This window comes from Tamandua tetradactyla, chromosome 21, assembly GCF_023851605.1.
Source record: "Tamandua tetradactyla isolate mTamTet1 chromosome 21, mTamTet1.pri, whole genome shotgun sequence".
Taxonomy (NCBI): Eukaryota; Metazoa; Chordata; class Mammalia; order Pilosa; family Myrmecophagidae; genus Tamandua; species Tamandua tetradactyla.
In genome coordinates, this window is record NC_135347.1 from 56,034,035 (window position 1) to 56,050,108 (window position 16,074).

Sequence of the window (16,074 nt, forward strand, 5' to 3'; positions counted from 1 at the left end):
GTACAGATTTCCCTGGACATACATCCAGGAGCGCGAGCCCCGGGTCACAGTGCACATGTTTTGCCCAAGTGCCATCACACTGCTCTCCAGAATGGCTGCACCTGTGTGCACTCTTCCACCCCCCCCCCAACCCCTCATCCGCCCCTTCACTTGGGGTTCTCGGCCAACGTCCCAGCCTCAGCATGGTTTTGGTGGTGGAAAGTCTCTTGCCACTTGACCCGGTGGGATATGGGCACCACACACTCTACCTGCACCCCGTTTCTCCTCTCCTGTGTCCCCTCTCATGCTCGCTAATCAGGAAAAGGTAGGGGCCAACTGAGCATTAGCCTCCGAACTCGGAAGCTGGGAACTGAACAAAGAGGAAGTGGTATGCCGGTGGGCAGGAAAGTGGAAAAGAATCTCAGACGAGTGAGGGCCAGTGGAAATGGCTCCCAGTCCCCAGCCCTGAAGGGCGTGCATCCCAAGTCTAAATTAAATAAGGTCCAAGGTTTAGGCTGATTGCCTAAAAGCAGCAGTGGTCACTGTCCAATTACTGTTGTCTTATCTGTTTCTAATTGTCCAGCCTGAAGGAAAGCTGGGAGCAAATCTCATTTGCTCAGAGAAGGCTCTCAGGCTCTGAAGCAACAGATGACACTGCAAAGCTGATGGAGTGGGGGTGGGGACAGGAAGAGCTACGGACCGCCATCTGCCTCCTCGGGAGGAGGTCCTCGTTCAGTAGGTGTGGGGGCTGAGGGTGGGCACCAGTGGGGTTTCCAGTTTCAGCCATAGTTTCTGCAGGCGTTTGCTCTGGAAGTGTCCCTGCTCCCCGGTTCAGGCTATTTGGAGGACCCGCCTGGGGCAGGGGAAGGCAGAAACTTTTTTGATGGAAAGCTGGGAATGGAAATAAGTGGCCTCCCGAGTGTCATCTCGGTAAACTGGAAAGCATGATTGTGAAGACATTAAGATGGTGGGGTGTGGAGGCAGGCTGATGGTTTTGAATTCCAGCTCCACCACTTTTTAGCTAGGTGACCTTGGGCAAGTCACTTTACTTCTCTGAATCTCAGTTTCTTCACCTGTAAGGTGTGATAACAACAGTATCTATTTGATGGGATGATTATAGAATTAAAAATAGTGCATGGTACATAACAAATGCTTAATATATGTTAGTAAAGATACTGACCCCAAATCTTTTTCTTTGGGGGGGTATTTACCCCCATCCCTACCTCTCAGCTTCTCCCATGCCCCCAGGGCAGTGACCTCAGCCTCAAACATAAAACCATGGAAAACTGGAGGGCAGACATATGGGGGTTTCCTTACCTGAACTTTTTAGCAGCTCAGTTCTGTACTTTTCCATCCTCCCTGGCCTCCTGCCAAGCCCTCACGGAGGGCAGCTCAGCATGACAGTCAAATTTCTGATTTCCCGGAGATTCTCCACAGAGGTTTCTCTCCTTTGTCCTGTCACTCTTCAATCATGTGCTTCAGTGCTGCTCAAATGATTACCAGGTTGACAGGCTTTCCTTTGAGAAAAGCCCAAGTGGATCAAATTCGGCCAGAGTGGATTGCTAATAGCAAGGAAAGTGTCTCCCATGGCGCGACCCTAATAAACGCCTGACACTTGAAATAAATGCAGTCGTCTGGCTCCTTCGAGCAGGCTGCGAAGGCCACTGATGACAATGCTGTAGAATTGAAATGTGAGTCACAGGCTGGGAAGAGCGGATGTGAATGCGTGGGGGACACCCAGAAGCTTGCAAACTACTTTCAATTACAGTAATCCAGCAGGAGCTTAGCAATGACAAAACCTCAAGCAGTCTGAGAGCTACTTGCAGTTCTGCTGTTCTAGGTAATAGCTCCTACAGGGTTTGAGCGAAATGAGACATGATGGACCAACACGAGTTCCTCCCCTTCAAGCCCCATCAGCCACGACCAGCAGGGTGGGAGCTCATTGACTCACAAGGACAAGAACCCCATCTCACAGCACATACTTACTTAATAAACCAATCGGACCTGGGAGCAATTGTCCCAGCTCACACGCACAGAAGCGTCTACCATCCCTACTCCATTCCACAAAATACTGATTGTGAGCCACTCTGGGTCACGCATGGTGTTCGGTGCCATGGAGGTTATAAAAATGACTAGGACTTAAATGACTAAGGCTTACTTTCTGAACTCAAGGAGTCCAGAAATTGCTTAACATACAAAAGAAACATATTTTTTTAATGAAGTTATTAATAAATTTCTAGAAGGCCGAGGTGAGCAGAAGACACAAGAAAGGGTGGACACCTTGGTGAAGCCTTGGATTGATGGTTCCTCTTACTTGGTTCCACTGGTACCACTGTTGAATCAGAAAAGGGGACGCGCCTCCTTCCACAGCCTTTCCTTCCTCTCACTTTTCGCGGTCCCTATGGTGTAAAAACTTCCCCACTGGCCAGGGCAACCTTGAGCACAAACTACACATGGCAGAGGAGCCCCTTGTTTGCCAACCGTGTTTTCTGCCTGGCCAGCCCCTGTGCAGCACAGGATGTCAAGGAATTTGAATTTCAGCTGGGCCATGACATGACTTCTGAAAGTCTGTAGAAACTACCGAGGGTAATTGTCACATAAGGTGCCATCACCTGCCAGTCAGAGGTTTTGCACCCTACTAACCCTTCCAGTTTCCTTTCCTGCCTGTTTCACTTATCTATGTCACCTGCTGAGTTATTCAGATATTTAAGTTGACCATCTCAGACTTTAACTGCGAAACAAAAGAGAGTCCCCTCTAAGTCTTCATCTACCATCCTTCCTTCCTGTCCCATCCTCCCTGGGGACCTGCACCCAATCGATCGAGCTAATGTAAATCCTCCCTCTAACCCATCACACTCTGTGAGTGTTAAAGAAGACGGGAATTCTGTGTGTTAAAGAAGATAGTGAAATTCAAGGTGGTGTCAGCAAGGTTGAGCTCCCGAATCCACCAGAGTATTTGAGGGAAGGGGCTCTGTGCCTACAAGCTAAAAGAGCACAGAAGAAGCAAGTCTTTGACTCACACTCTCCACTGTCATTCAATACCAGATGTTTCTCTCCTCTAGGCAACATGGCCCTGGACCAATTTCCTAAACTGGCAGTCATCTCATTAAGATATGATGCTAATCATCGGGAAGGCTGGGCAAGGGAATCTACAGACAGCTTGAACAGCCCATCTCTTCTTCTATTAGGAAATTAACAACATAAGAGCATTTTCGAGCATTTTCTCATTAGGACAGCTCATTTGATTCAATCTCTTCTACTCGCCCCCGCCCACACTTCCTGCTACCATACTTTTCCTCCTTTAATTTTGCCAGATTTAGAGTCTGATCACTGTCCTCTTCCCAGCCACAGAGTTCTCAGGCTCATTGTTTCCCTCTCGTTGAAGGTGTCCTGTCCGAGCTTCACATGAGTCTGCTCTGTCTTGTGCATCCCACAGTGTGCTGGAAGAGCAGCTGAAATGCTCCTTGAGGGGTGAGCCTGGGGCTGAGGAAGAAGTGGGTAACGCAATTGAATCTGTCCTCAAGTGGAAACAAGTTGCAACGTTACATAAAAGATTAGGCACTTCTTAGAGAAAAAGACAATTCCTTTAGGAATCACTTAGTTACATAATTAGATCCCTGCATCGTGCTTTCAACCTCAAAACCTGTCCTTCTGTATCAGTCTATTGATGTAACGCTCTGATCCAAGCCATTACTTGTGCACGTTATGAAATTAGTAGCATAAGCCCAGCCATCCTCATTGTGGTCCAGTTGTGCCGAATGGCCACACGTATCCGATGCCATATCCTGATCTTCTCCTTAGATTGCCTTGAGACCCACTAAAAGTAACTCAGGGCAAATTGAAACATGATTTTGACAAGAGACACCTGCACTCATTAGCAGTGCCTTTGCCAGAAGGTGGTGTAAAAAAGAAAGTTTGGTTTCATCTTACAAATGAAAGAACATCACATTTTTTAAAAAAACAGATGGGTGGTTCAGCAACCTGTCGTCTTAATCTGGACAAGTTAGAGAAGTATTCCTTCTGTGGACACCACTATGCATTTGGATAGAGAAGAGAAATTATATCCAGGAACTATTCTCTACCTCTCCACAAAACTGTAAATATCACTTGCCCCCTAAGGCAGTTCAGTGTTATTCATGGAAATTTGGGAGAATAATCATGATGCTGAAACAGAGAACATTGTAGAAGATGACCATTTTTATGTTCCTCCAGGAGAAAGTTAATTTAGAAGCACAGCAGTTAGTTACCAAGACTTGGTAATGATGCTAATTGTAAGCCTTGGAGAAAGGATCTAATTAGGTTAATGATGAATTCAGCCCAGCAAGGTATTTTCAGAATGAATCTTTCCCAAGGAACACAAACACACTCAGGCATTTTGACTCATTCAGGATATAGAAGTGTGCAGAGAAATGAGATGGGGGAATTCTTATGGTACCATCAGGAAATCGCGAGATCTTATTTTAGAGAGAAAAAAGATTAGAATTAGGTTTGTAGTAGGTATCAAATGGTAAAAACATCAGAAAAAGGGAATAACCCCCAATGTCTTCAAAGGGGGAGTGCTTCCCGGGCTGGAGGTGACACTTGGCTTGCGAGGATCCCAGCACTGGGGTTTGGGAGTGGAGGCTGAATACAGCTGAGTGCTTCTGCAGAGTAAAGTGGGCTTCCCCCAGGTTAGTCCCCTGGAGGAAGGGCACTGGAGCTGCGTGGGGAGGGGCAGAAAGAAGCGCGCGCCCCCCCCCCCCCACATTTGGCAGTGTGGCCTTTGAGGGAAGCAAACGATACAATGGAGGATTTATGAAGTTGTGGGTTTTGTGATGTAAACCCTCCCTCTGTAAAATCTTCAGTTAACTAATTTTTTAAATAACAAAAACTTCTGCCTGTGGTTGGTTTTTCTGCCGGCTTGGCTCTTTCAGTGCTCACGGCAGCACCAGCTGCCCAGACGAAGGGGCAGTGGGACCTGGGCCACCTCACAGGGTTAGGGCGGCCCGCGCACCCCCCGAGCTGCTGTCGGGGAAAGTCTCTTCGCCTGGCCCTGCTTAGAGCATCTCGGGGAACTGAGGGTCAGAAGACTGGCTTGACTTTTTACCCTTCCTGTATTCTGTGCCCCCTTGAAAAACCACAAACCTGTGCAACAGGTTTCTTATTCAGGGAATGAGAATATCATTTACTTGTGCTTTTTCTCTCAGGATTATTAGAATAAATAAGAGAATATATGCAGAACTGCCCTATACCTAAAAGGCACTACCGGTTTCCAAAGATTTTTATATAATTAGAGATTCAGAGGAAGCTGCTAAGGTAGTGTAGAGTGGTCCCGGGGACTTTTCACTCTTCGCTCAGTTTCCCTCATTAGTTACAGCTTCGGTAACTACAATTAAGTAGCAAAACCTGGAAATTGACCTTAGTAGTGTAACCCAGAAGTTAGGGTTTAACAAATGATTACTGAATCGTTATCTAGATATATCTTTTTTTTTTACATTTTTTTTTTTTACTTTCTAGTATGTTAGAACAGACAGATGGAAATCCCTGAAATCCCTGAACTGTAATCCAGCTGTCTCGTCTCTGATAGTGACATTATAACTATACACCCTTTATCTTGTGTTCATAAAAACCCTGTGACTGACCTCCCCACTTGTACCCCTCTGTCCTGCTTTTCTACTTTCGAGTCTTATGATCACCAAAGTCAGCCCCGAGTGGTTATTACTGAAGGGCCCTGGGTCAGCCCAGCGCTGACCCTCCCACAGCTGCTTCTAACCAAAACTGGCCACCTGATATGTGCAGCCACTTAAACTTTAACCATAAGTGACCTCTATCTCATTAAAATACTAAAAATCTCGCCCACCCTCCTATGAGGACCGCCTTCTCCTGACCTTCTGCACTAAGCCTGTCCCCAGTCTGCACGTGCCCACCAACCAGATCACATCTGACCCCTCCTCTGAAGGCATTTTACTTCTTATCCTAAAACCTGCCCCGCCTTTTGGTCCTAAACAACTCTCAGAGTCACTGCACTTCGGGGAGACAGATTTTTAGGCCGGGAGGCATCTGATGTCCTGCTTTGTGCTTGGTGTAGACTCCTCCTCTCTTTGGCCTGGTGTCTCAGGAGTTGGTCCTTTGAGCAACTGAGCAGACTACCCACCGCTTTTTTGTTTTTAGGTGCCTGGTCTGGGACTCGAGCCCAGGACTCTGGCATGGCAGGCGAGCATTTTACCACGATACCCCTGTGCACCAAGCCCACTGCTTTTGGTCGGTATCGGTGGGATGTCTGTGTATATAGGTCTGTGCCATTTCCTCACATGTGTAGATTCAGGTAACCCTCTCCTCAGTCCTGACATGGAATCATTCCACCACCACAGAGGGCTCCTTCATGCTCCCCCTTTGGGGTCTCACTCCCAGCCCCAGCCCCAGCCCCCTACCATGCTTAACCCCTGGTCACAACTTTGAGTTCCCTGTCTCTATGATTTGGCCATCTCAAGACTATTATATAAGTAGAATCACACAATATGACCCTTCGAAATTGGCTTTTTTCATTCAGCAAAATGCCCTCGAGGTCCATCCAAGTTGCTGTGGGTGTCAATTGTTTGTTATTTTTATTACTGAGAAGTATTTCATGGCACCACGGTTTGTTTAACCACACAGCTACTGTAGGATACTTACAGTTATTTCCAGCTTGGGGATAGTAAAGCGAAGCTTCTGTGAACAATCAGCTAAAGGATGCAAAGTCTAATCCTTTCTGTCGGCATTGGCTTTCATTTCTCTGCGATAAGTGCCAGGAATGTAACTGCCTGGATATAGGTATACAATCAAATTTTTAAGAAACCACCAAACTATTCTCTGGAGTGACTATGCCATTTTGCACTCCCACGAGCGGCATACGAGAGATCCAGTTTCTCTGCATCCTCAGCAGCATTTGGTATTTCTTCTTTTTTTTTTTTTTACTAATTTGTTATTATACTATAAAAATGTACTCACTGTTTGTTCTCAAGGCAAACCCTGCTGTCAGCAGCTTGTGGAATACTACCTGTAGCTATAGGAAATGAAACAGACTTTTTGATCAAGCTCTCCAGGATTCATGAGAGATCTAGTCTGCTCGTCTAGCTGGAGATCCACATTTGCTTTGAGGGCCACTCAGGGTCTACTTAAATCTTGTCTGAAGATCTAGGAAGTCTGGTTCACTCTGAAAAGCTTCTGAAGATTTACATAAGGTGAGGCTCTCTTAAGCCCTGTAGCCACAATCTTGGTAATCAGCATGGAAAGGCCAAACTTGGCCAAACTACCAAACTCCACCCACCTTCATGTTGGCCCTGCCACCCCAGGGGGAGAGGCCCAGAGTCTTCTCTAGCAAACATTAGCATGCGCTAAGCTCCTTATCCGAGTGAAGGCTCAGGGGTGCCTTGCCTGTCTCATCACATTTGGTTAATCATGATTTACTTACAGTAAGTGGCATGCCTAGGGATTGCCAGAAAACAATGCCTTCCCATGACTTTTGAAGAAAAGAATCAAAGCAATATAAAATCTCCTCGGTGTACTGGAAACAGAAGCTGTACAATTTGGATTAATTTTTCTTAAAGTATTTTCTTGGGATCTGGGTGTTGAACTCTTGAGTTTGCTGATTGGTCACAAGAATCATGTAAGGAATTATTCCTTGGTTCCTGCCTGTTTTCTGAGCCTGACCCTCCAGTTTTCCTGACCATTCTGTGAGCCACGCAATGATCTTCCAACCAATTCCTGTTCTGGGTAAGTTAGCCAGAGCTGCTTTCTGTTACGTGCCTCCCAAACTCTGATAATAGTAGTGCCACACTTAGATGTTAGATGATGGAACACACACACATTCCTAAAAGGTTTTCCAGGGAAAGAATGAGGCGCTGCAGCACAGACGGCCAGTTGCCTCCCAACATCCGCTCTCTTCTGTATTGTGTTCTCCTTGCTGCTTAGAACGGAAGACGCATTTATTTCCAGAATGTGTTGAAGTCCGGCCAATGAGATTAAGCGGAACTTCCAGGAAGATTCTTCACAGGAGGAGTGACACGCCCTTTGCATCTTTCCCACTTGGTGCTACCTGGGCTGTGCGCTCGACGGCTCAGGGTGGTGGAACAGCAAGACAAAGAAACTGGGACCCTTCATGACCATGAAACTACGGTGCTAGCCCCCAACTACCTCCATCCAGAGTTCCTTTATGTAATATAAAATGAGTTTGTATCTTTTTGTGTCTCTGTTAATTTGAGTTTTTTCTTAGAGAAAAAAAATCTTAACTAATACGATGGTGAAGAAATGGAACGTGGGATCCTAGCGGGAGGGGAGAGGTGGTGTGGGGTGAGGTAGGTGGGAGAACCAGAGGTTTCTAGGATTTAAAAGAAAGTATTAGTTGATTTCTAGCTTCTATGTTCATCTCTACTTCAGAATTATGGGAGCTACTAAACCTGTCATTAGAGCTTGTTACTTAACGTGATAATGGAGTTGATAACAATATTTTGCTACAGCTGGTTTCAGTTTAGGATCCTGCCTATTTCATTTCATGCGTTTAAACCATTATTCTGCAAAGAGGCCTATAGGCTTTGCAGGCTTCATGTGCAATGATTGGCAGCACGGCTGCGAACCCCAGCTCTGCAGGCTGTGTAGCATAGGAGCACTCAGTTCTCCACCCTGACGCACGAGCAGAAAGCACTGCCACCTTTTAGAGCCCATTCCCCCATTTTTAGATAGCATGTATAATGCGCCTGGACGTAAAGGGCTCTTGCCTAATGACTGATTCCTCCTCCTGTCTGGTGAGCTAGAATGGAGGCGCGAAGTAGGTCCTCAGTCCTGGAGGACTGGCTGAACTGATGAGACCAGAGGCAGCAGCCACTGACTTCAACATACAAACCTCAGGGGCCAGTGCGAGAATGTTGAAAAGTGCTTTCTAGGAACTGTGCAGAACTCATGATCCTGCAAGGAAGAAAACATGTCTTGGTGTCTGTTGGATGCCCTCTGTTCTGTGGACCTGTCCGGTTTTTTTCCATAGGCTGTTTATTACCCCTATTAAATAGTGATGTCATGCACTTAGGATAAGGAGAGAGAGAGAGAGGGAGGGATGGAGAGAGACAGAGAGGAGAGAGATGGGCTGCGGGTGGGGGGAGAGCTGCCTCGTGGCTATATTTAAGGGTAGAACACTCCCTAAGCACTTGCTTCTGAGTACCATGGAAAATGAAGCAGACCTGCTAAAAGAAATGCCCATACACTTAAACCAGATGATGCCTTTATTTATCCCACGTCCATTTCTTAAGTCTTTTAAGATTTTTGTTTTTGTTTTTCGGTAATGTATCTTATTACTACATGAGTGAAGGAAATCGGAGGCCAAGGTTCATTTCGTTGAGATGAGAGATAGGATCGACCTTCAAATGGACAAATTAAGAAATCATTAAAACGCTTCTAGAGGCACCAAAATGATTCCCCTTACAATGTCTCCCTCTGACCCACAAGCATAGAGACGTTAGGGCTGTGACCCTCAATGAAGTGTGGCAAGGCTGGAGGGCAGGTCTGCAGGGTGGCCCCCGGCTTCCGCCTGTCCTGGCTGGACCTGGTCTCTGGGACCCCAAATCTCATTTCAGGGCTCCCCCCACCACCCTAGGGTGGGCACGGAGCACTCTGGCATGCCTCACAAGTCCTACTCCTGGACCATTCCCCTTTTCGCCATCCCTACAACCTCCAAATGACAAGTGAAGAGGTGAAGAAACTTTGGTTAGAAAGATGTGAAAAGGTATTTCTACATTCCAGTTCCTTCTTCCTTCCTCCACCTCAGTGTTAGCCCCGTGAGTGAGAAACCCACACTGAATCAACACGGGGCTGAGTAGCCAGTTTGCATATGCAGTCGTTTAACGCAGCAACCCTAAGCTACTCTCAGTATCGTGCCCATTTTGTGAGCGAGGAAACTGAGACCGGCAGGGCTCAGTGACTGTCCTGAAGGTAAGAACGGCAGAGCTGGCTTGGAACCAGGCCTGTGGGACAGACTGAATCACGTCCCTCACAGAAACACGTTCACGTCCGGTGGTGGCCCTCGGCTGTGTCTCCCTGTTCAGACATGTTCTGTGCCAGGTCCGATGCTGGCGGGTGACCCCATCATAAATGAGACCTCTTCAAGATGGTGCTGCAGTCACCGTGCGACCCAGCCACATCAGCCTGGGCTCTCATCTGACTCTCGGAGTCCTTTATAGAAGAGTGAACGCCCGATGGAGAGAGGCGCCGGGAGAGGCCGCCATGCAACAGAAAGGCCAAGGGTCACCGACAGCCAGCCCCAGACACGTTCTGGGAGAAGTATCGCCTGCATGACGCCTTGATTTGGACTTCGCCCATCAAAACTGTGAGCAAAAAAATTCCTATGTTTAAGTCAACCCAGTGCATGGTATTCGCTTTACCCCCAGGATACTACACCAAGTCTTAATCCCAGTCCTGAGGTTCTGAACCATTTATAAACAGAATCTCTGAAGGGCCTGTTATGATGAGGCCAAACTGAATCAAGGTGGGGGCCTTAATTCCATGTGTGACTTGTGTCTCCAGAAGTGGAAAGAATTTGGATGAAGTAGTAGGAGTGAGGAGGAGAGTCACGGAGACAGACAGCCATGTGATGGAGGCAGAGATTGAGTTAGGGATTGTCAGCAAGCTGCCACCAGAGCGCGAGAGGTCTAGGGGAGAGCACGGCTGGCCGGCACTTTGGTTTGGGGCTTCTTGTCTCCAAAACCCTGAGACAATAAATTTCTATTGTTAAATCCAACCAGTCTGGGGTACTTTGCTGTAGAAGCCCTGGTAAATCAAGACAGCCTGTCTTACATGGAAACCTATGCTGTTGCCCACTCTCCCAGCAGCCTGTCCCCGGGCCTCTGACACCTGCTGCTGAGACACAGCCTGGCGGGGCTGGTGTTTACACCAATGGACAGGGTCAGCATGCCCCTGTTATTTCTCCCTAGAGCATGTGGCATTGTGGCTTTGATGGTAGGTCTTTTTAGAGTACATGCGCCCTAAATATTAAATCATGCCCCAATTAAATGAACGGAGGATTCTGGCTCATTGGGGTCTTGGATGACAGTCTGTAGCCATATTGTATTTTCCTTGGTTCTCTTTTATTATCTTAACTTGTACCCTTTTTTTTTTCTTTCCTCTGACTCTTCTGATAATCCCACACTCTAGTCAAGGTTCAGGCATTTTAGCTTAGAATTCTTTTTTACCTGTCACGTTTGAGCTCATGCTCAGGTATTCTGACAATGTCTTGGCATCTACTAGAGGATATGAACTTGATAGCAGTAATAGCTAGCATTTTGAGCACTAATTTTGCAGCGGATGCTCAAACATGGTTAGTACCATTAGTTCCCACCTCGGTGCTGGCCAAGAGAGAGTGAGAAGCTCTCACACCCAGAAGACGTGGGACTGAGACTCAAATCAGCATTCACAGCACGCTTCTCCCGGGGGCGCCAGCACCTCCCTTCCTGTGAACAAATGAAGATATTCCCTTCCTCGCCTCCTTCCTCAACCAGCCAGCGACCCAGTCATCCCTTCCTCCCCTCAGCCCGGCTTCTCCACTGGGGGAAGGAATATACTGCACACATCCTGTAACCAAAGGAAGTACGGAAGGCTTGGTAAAGCGAGACAACCTCGGGAATCTACTTCTAATCGCTGACATGTGCGGGGCTGGAGGCCCGGGCTCGTGCACCCACTGTGCGCTCGGCCCTGGAGAGGTCCATGGGGAAGGGCAGCTGCGTGCTGCGGGCCCGAAGCCTGCAGGCATTTGCGAGCCAGACGGAGAACCTTCCATTTAGCTCGCTGAGTTTCCTTCCTGCGTGCTGCGGCCCCGAAGACTGCAGGCATTTGCGAGCCAGACGGAGAACCTTCCCATCTAGCTCGCTGAGCGTCCTTCCTGCGCGCTGCACCGCACCGCGGCCGGGCGAACCTCGGCGCATGCGCAAGCGAATTTTAAAAGAGAAAATGAGGACAGAGGGATTCATGGAGCAAGACAGTGTCTCAACACAGCCAAGACCCCAAACCCTGGGCTTAGATGAAAGCTCTCAGCCGAGGAGAAGTGCCTGTGCCTTGCTCCCATCTCCCCCTTACGGCTGGAGAGGAAATGCCCTATTTCCATTAAATGCTGATGGGTCCTGATTACCTCGGATGGTGGGGAGGGCGAAGGCTGAGAGGTAACCTTTACATCTGAACTATCTGCTCTTGAAGGTCGTGCTTGTTCTTGGTAAACTGGCAGCCAATTTCTGTTACAGGTCAGACGTCTGCGATGAGAAGGGGTTGGGGTCAAGGAGAGCGACGTCCTCTGTCGGCTGGGGAGGGCAGCCGGACTCCCGGGGCCGGGCGTCTCCTTCTGGGCTTGCTGTCCCCCTCCCTCCCTTGATCTAGTGGAACTTCTCTCGGCTGCAGGGGCTGAACGAAATCGCCCAGCAGCTCCTGGATCGAAGGAAATGGCCCCAAGTAAGGAGGCTGCAGGGAGCGTCCCTCGGTGAACACAGCCAAGCACTCGGCCCCCAGGCCTTGAAGGAGCAACGTGAGGTCACTTTATATCGGGACCCTTCAGATGTTGGCAGCCATCTGTCTCCTGGGAGGTTTCCTACCCTGAGAGCGCCGACCTTATCAGATGCTGGTGGAGCAGCAGGGCCTCGGCGGGTCAGGCTGGCCTCGCTGTCCATCAGGAGCTCCTGGCCTCCGCAGAGCTCGACTCAGCAGCCCTCGGGAGTAAATGCTAACACGCTTTCCCAGGCTGTGTCTAGGTTCATAGCAATCCTTCCAGATATCCCATGACCCTTCAGGACCAGTTCAGTATCTTTTGCATCCAACGTTTATCTGGTGCCAACATTCAAGTCTCCTGGTATCAGGCTTGGGACTTGGGACGCTGACCGCTCTGCCACAAAGACGGAAGGTGTCGGAAGGACTCCTCTGCCCACCAGCTCGTGACTCCTTTCATTGTTTATCATTCAAAATGCGCTGCGATGTGGATGCCAAGGACCCCCGCCTTCCCTCCAGAGCAGACTCTGCACGGGTGTGAGGCCAGCCCCGGGCTCCGACCTCTCTTGTGCTCCTCACTCCTACCCTGCCCCATGAAAACCCAGGAGGCTGGTGCACAGTGGTTCTCCCAGGTCTTGCTGAATGAAAGGGCTGGAGGACGAGGACCTCACAGCCTTCTTGTTTCTGTGGGTTGCAGCCTCATTTACACAACAAGGTTGCACAGGGAAAATGGGAAGCTTCTTTTCAAAGGCTTTGAGGAAGGTGGGTGGACTTTTAACCTCTCCTCTGTATTAAGTAAAATAAAAAAGATGTGTCATGGAAAACAGCTATCTCGTGGAAGGGGACAGCCCGGGCGTGGCCCGCCACCTTTCCTGTGACCCGCGAGTACACCCTGCACTGGGAGCACCTCTGTCAGCCTGGCACCGCAGACGAGGATGGGTGCGGGCCAACTCCGTCTTCGGGGCGCCTTGTCCTAAAACACGTCCCCCAGCAGATGCTGGTCTGCAGGTCTGGGCCTTTCCCTTTGTCCTGAGCATGGGACAACTCACAGAGGCTGCCACACCTGGGGGCCTCCCCCACAGCACACGAGAGAGGGGTGCCTAGAGACTCGTCTCTCTTCATCAGCGGTGGAGTGATGCCCCTGCTGGCCACGGGATGCGGAGGCCCGCTGGTGAGGCTGACCTCGCTTTGTCTCTCCTCCTGGTGAGCACACTCGGCTCCATCCAGGGCTCGTGTAAGCCGTGCCTTTGCGGGCCATCCTGCCGCCAGGTGTGCACTGGCATGGCCTTGTTATGCTTCAGAGGGCGAGACTCCTGCCCTGGAGGTGGTGACTCGCCTCTTCCCCCAACACATCCAGATGCCAACATCAGTTTTTAAGGGTGACTCGAAACTGGATGAGTGAGAACGCATGTTAGCCTGGATGAGACCTGCAGGACTGAAGCTCAAATGCTGATTAAACAAGGAAATGTGAAAAATCTTGCAGGTCACTCTCCTTTTTACTCCATTCACGGCCCTCTCCAAATATCAAGAAGACCCAAGAGACCAGCAAATCTTCAGACTTCTGAGCTCACCTACCAGAGGGAGCAGGGAACTGGAGAATCTCAAACCTGGCTGGATGTTAGAAGCATCTGGGGACTCTAAAAAAGTACTGATACCTGGTCTCCAGCCACAGAAAATCTGACTCAATTGATCAGAGAAGGGATCCAAGCACGGGGACTCTGAGGGCTGAGGGAGGGTCTGTACTTTTATTAAAAAGTGCTTATGAAAAGTTTAACATTCAGATAGAGATGTGCAAAATGTTAAGCACCCAGCTTGATGAATTTAAATAGAATATCATCTTCACCCCAGAAACCTTGGGCCTGGATTTTTTTTTTTTTTTTTGAAAAATTAAAACTCTACAAGTTGTAAGAGCATAACATTGTTTTATGTTATATGATATCTCAATTTTAAAAAGAGTGTAACAATGATTTTAAACATCTCCCCTGTTAATTCTAATATATAGACTGGATTGACAAATAATTTATTGCTTTTGCCACACTTCTGGCTATGGAACCCTTCAATAAAGCATGAGTCTAAGATACTAATATTCTATGCTACTAATTTCTTAATCAAGTCATTATTTCTCACTTTCCCATCAACATAAAATTTAATGTCAGCCTTCTTAGATACATTTAATTTTATTATATGATTGTTTTTGTAACTGTTCGTGCATCATTCATGATTCACAACATTTCCTCTTTCCAGTTACATCTGGATTAGATAGCCCTTTTGGCTTATAAACAAGAAATATGAGTACTTGAGAAAAATAAAGGTGGAATCATGCTAATTCTTCCTGGGTCAGTTACTGGCTGACAGGAGGCAAGGCAGGAGAAAGGAAATCTAGAGTCATCTGTGGTTACAGGTCAGGGATATGTGAAAGGCAAGAGATGAGCAAATGAATCCCAAGTGATTAAAAAAAACAAAAAACAAACAAAATAAAAAGCAAATCATGCCCAGTCTTGGTGGAAAAACGCAGACTGCAGAAACTAATCTGAATTATGAGCTTGGGAAGGCCACGGGAGAGATTCTAAGAGATTCGATGGAAGGTAGAATTAGTAAAGAGATAGCAATAAACTCAGGGTGTCCAGGAACTTTGGAGAACAAATCTGGCCATACCAAGGAGTTATGCTCAGAGGCTGAGTTGGAGAAAAGACTGGGTTAACGGGTGGACTAAGGAGTTCCTCAGCTGCCATGGCTGGCCAAGATGGCAAGTGGGACTGAAACCCAGCCCCTACTGGTATGCATGGAGGGTCTCTACATTCACTTGGATGGAACATCTTACAGTAACGGCACAAAGGTTGTATGTGGGCTAGTGGGGAATCTGGGAGCAGTGCCGGGTAAGGCTGCATCTGCCCAATCTCTCATCTCTCTTTTTGCCTTCTTAAACCTTATTCCTAATAATCAATCCCTTACATGGCAACTAAGTTGCTTTTCCATTTGAAACCGCTGGCTGAGTGGGGCATGAATTAGATGGCGCTCCACAGAGGAAGGTTCTGAGGCCCTCAGGTCTGAGATGAAGATGAGTCTCCTTTTATTCCTCAGATGTGCATGTTTATATAAACAAAAGTAACCAGAATACCTCCTTTCTCTGTCCTTATGCATTGAATTCTCTTCCTGGATTCGGTGAACCTCTCCCTGCATTTCACGGTTGGTGGGTGAAGGACCTGGGAGCTTTGGTTTCAGAGCAGGAGAGCACCCCTTAGGAACTTGAAACCTTTAAGTACCCTGAAGCATCAGGAGTGGTAGGTGCTTAGGAGAAACCTGCTAGGGAATCTGGGGAGTGTGGGCTGGCAGAGTCACCTCTTAAATTCTGCAAATTGAGTGTCCATGAGGGAACAGGCTTCTTCCCACACCCACTGCAGTTTGCACTGCCAGGAGAGGTGGGACTGACACGGGCTGAGCTCTGGGCTGAACCCAGAAGGAATGCGTATTTATGCCCGTGTGTGCCTGGTGGGCGTGACCGTCTCCAGAGCAAAAATAAATCTTGTTTCCTTATATGCTGATTCTGAATGGTACATCCTCTCCCCTCCACTTGGGTAGGGATCCCAGAGTTGACAACACATAGGAAACGAATGAAAATGATGGCTC

General features: G+C 48.1%; 1 protein-coding gene across 3 annotated transcripts in view; it reads right to left on the bottom strand.

Annotated features, from left to right (window-relative positions):
- Positions 1 to 16,074, bottom strand: part of SV2C (synaptic vesicle glycoprotein 2C) — a 240,986-nt gene that overhangs the window by 98,097 nt on the left and 126,815 nt on the right. Inside the window, exon 1 of one of the 3 annotated variants that reach the window (XM_077139399.1) lies at positions 1,297 to 1,652. The exons of the other annotated variants lie outside the window; for them this stretch is intronic. Within the exon in view, the coding sequence (XP_076995514.1) occupies positions 1,297 to 1,333 (37 nt within the window). The 5' untranslated portion in view covers positions 1,334 to 1,652. Of the gene's footprint in view, positions 1 to 1,296; positions 1,653 to 16,074 lie in introns of those variants that run through there. 3 annotated transcript variants of the gene reach the window in all.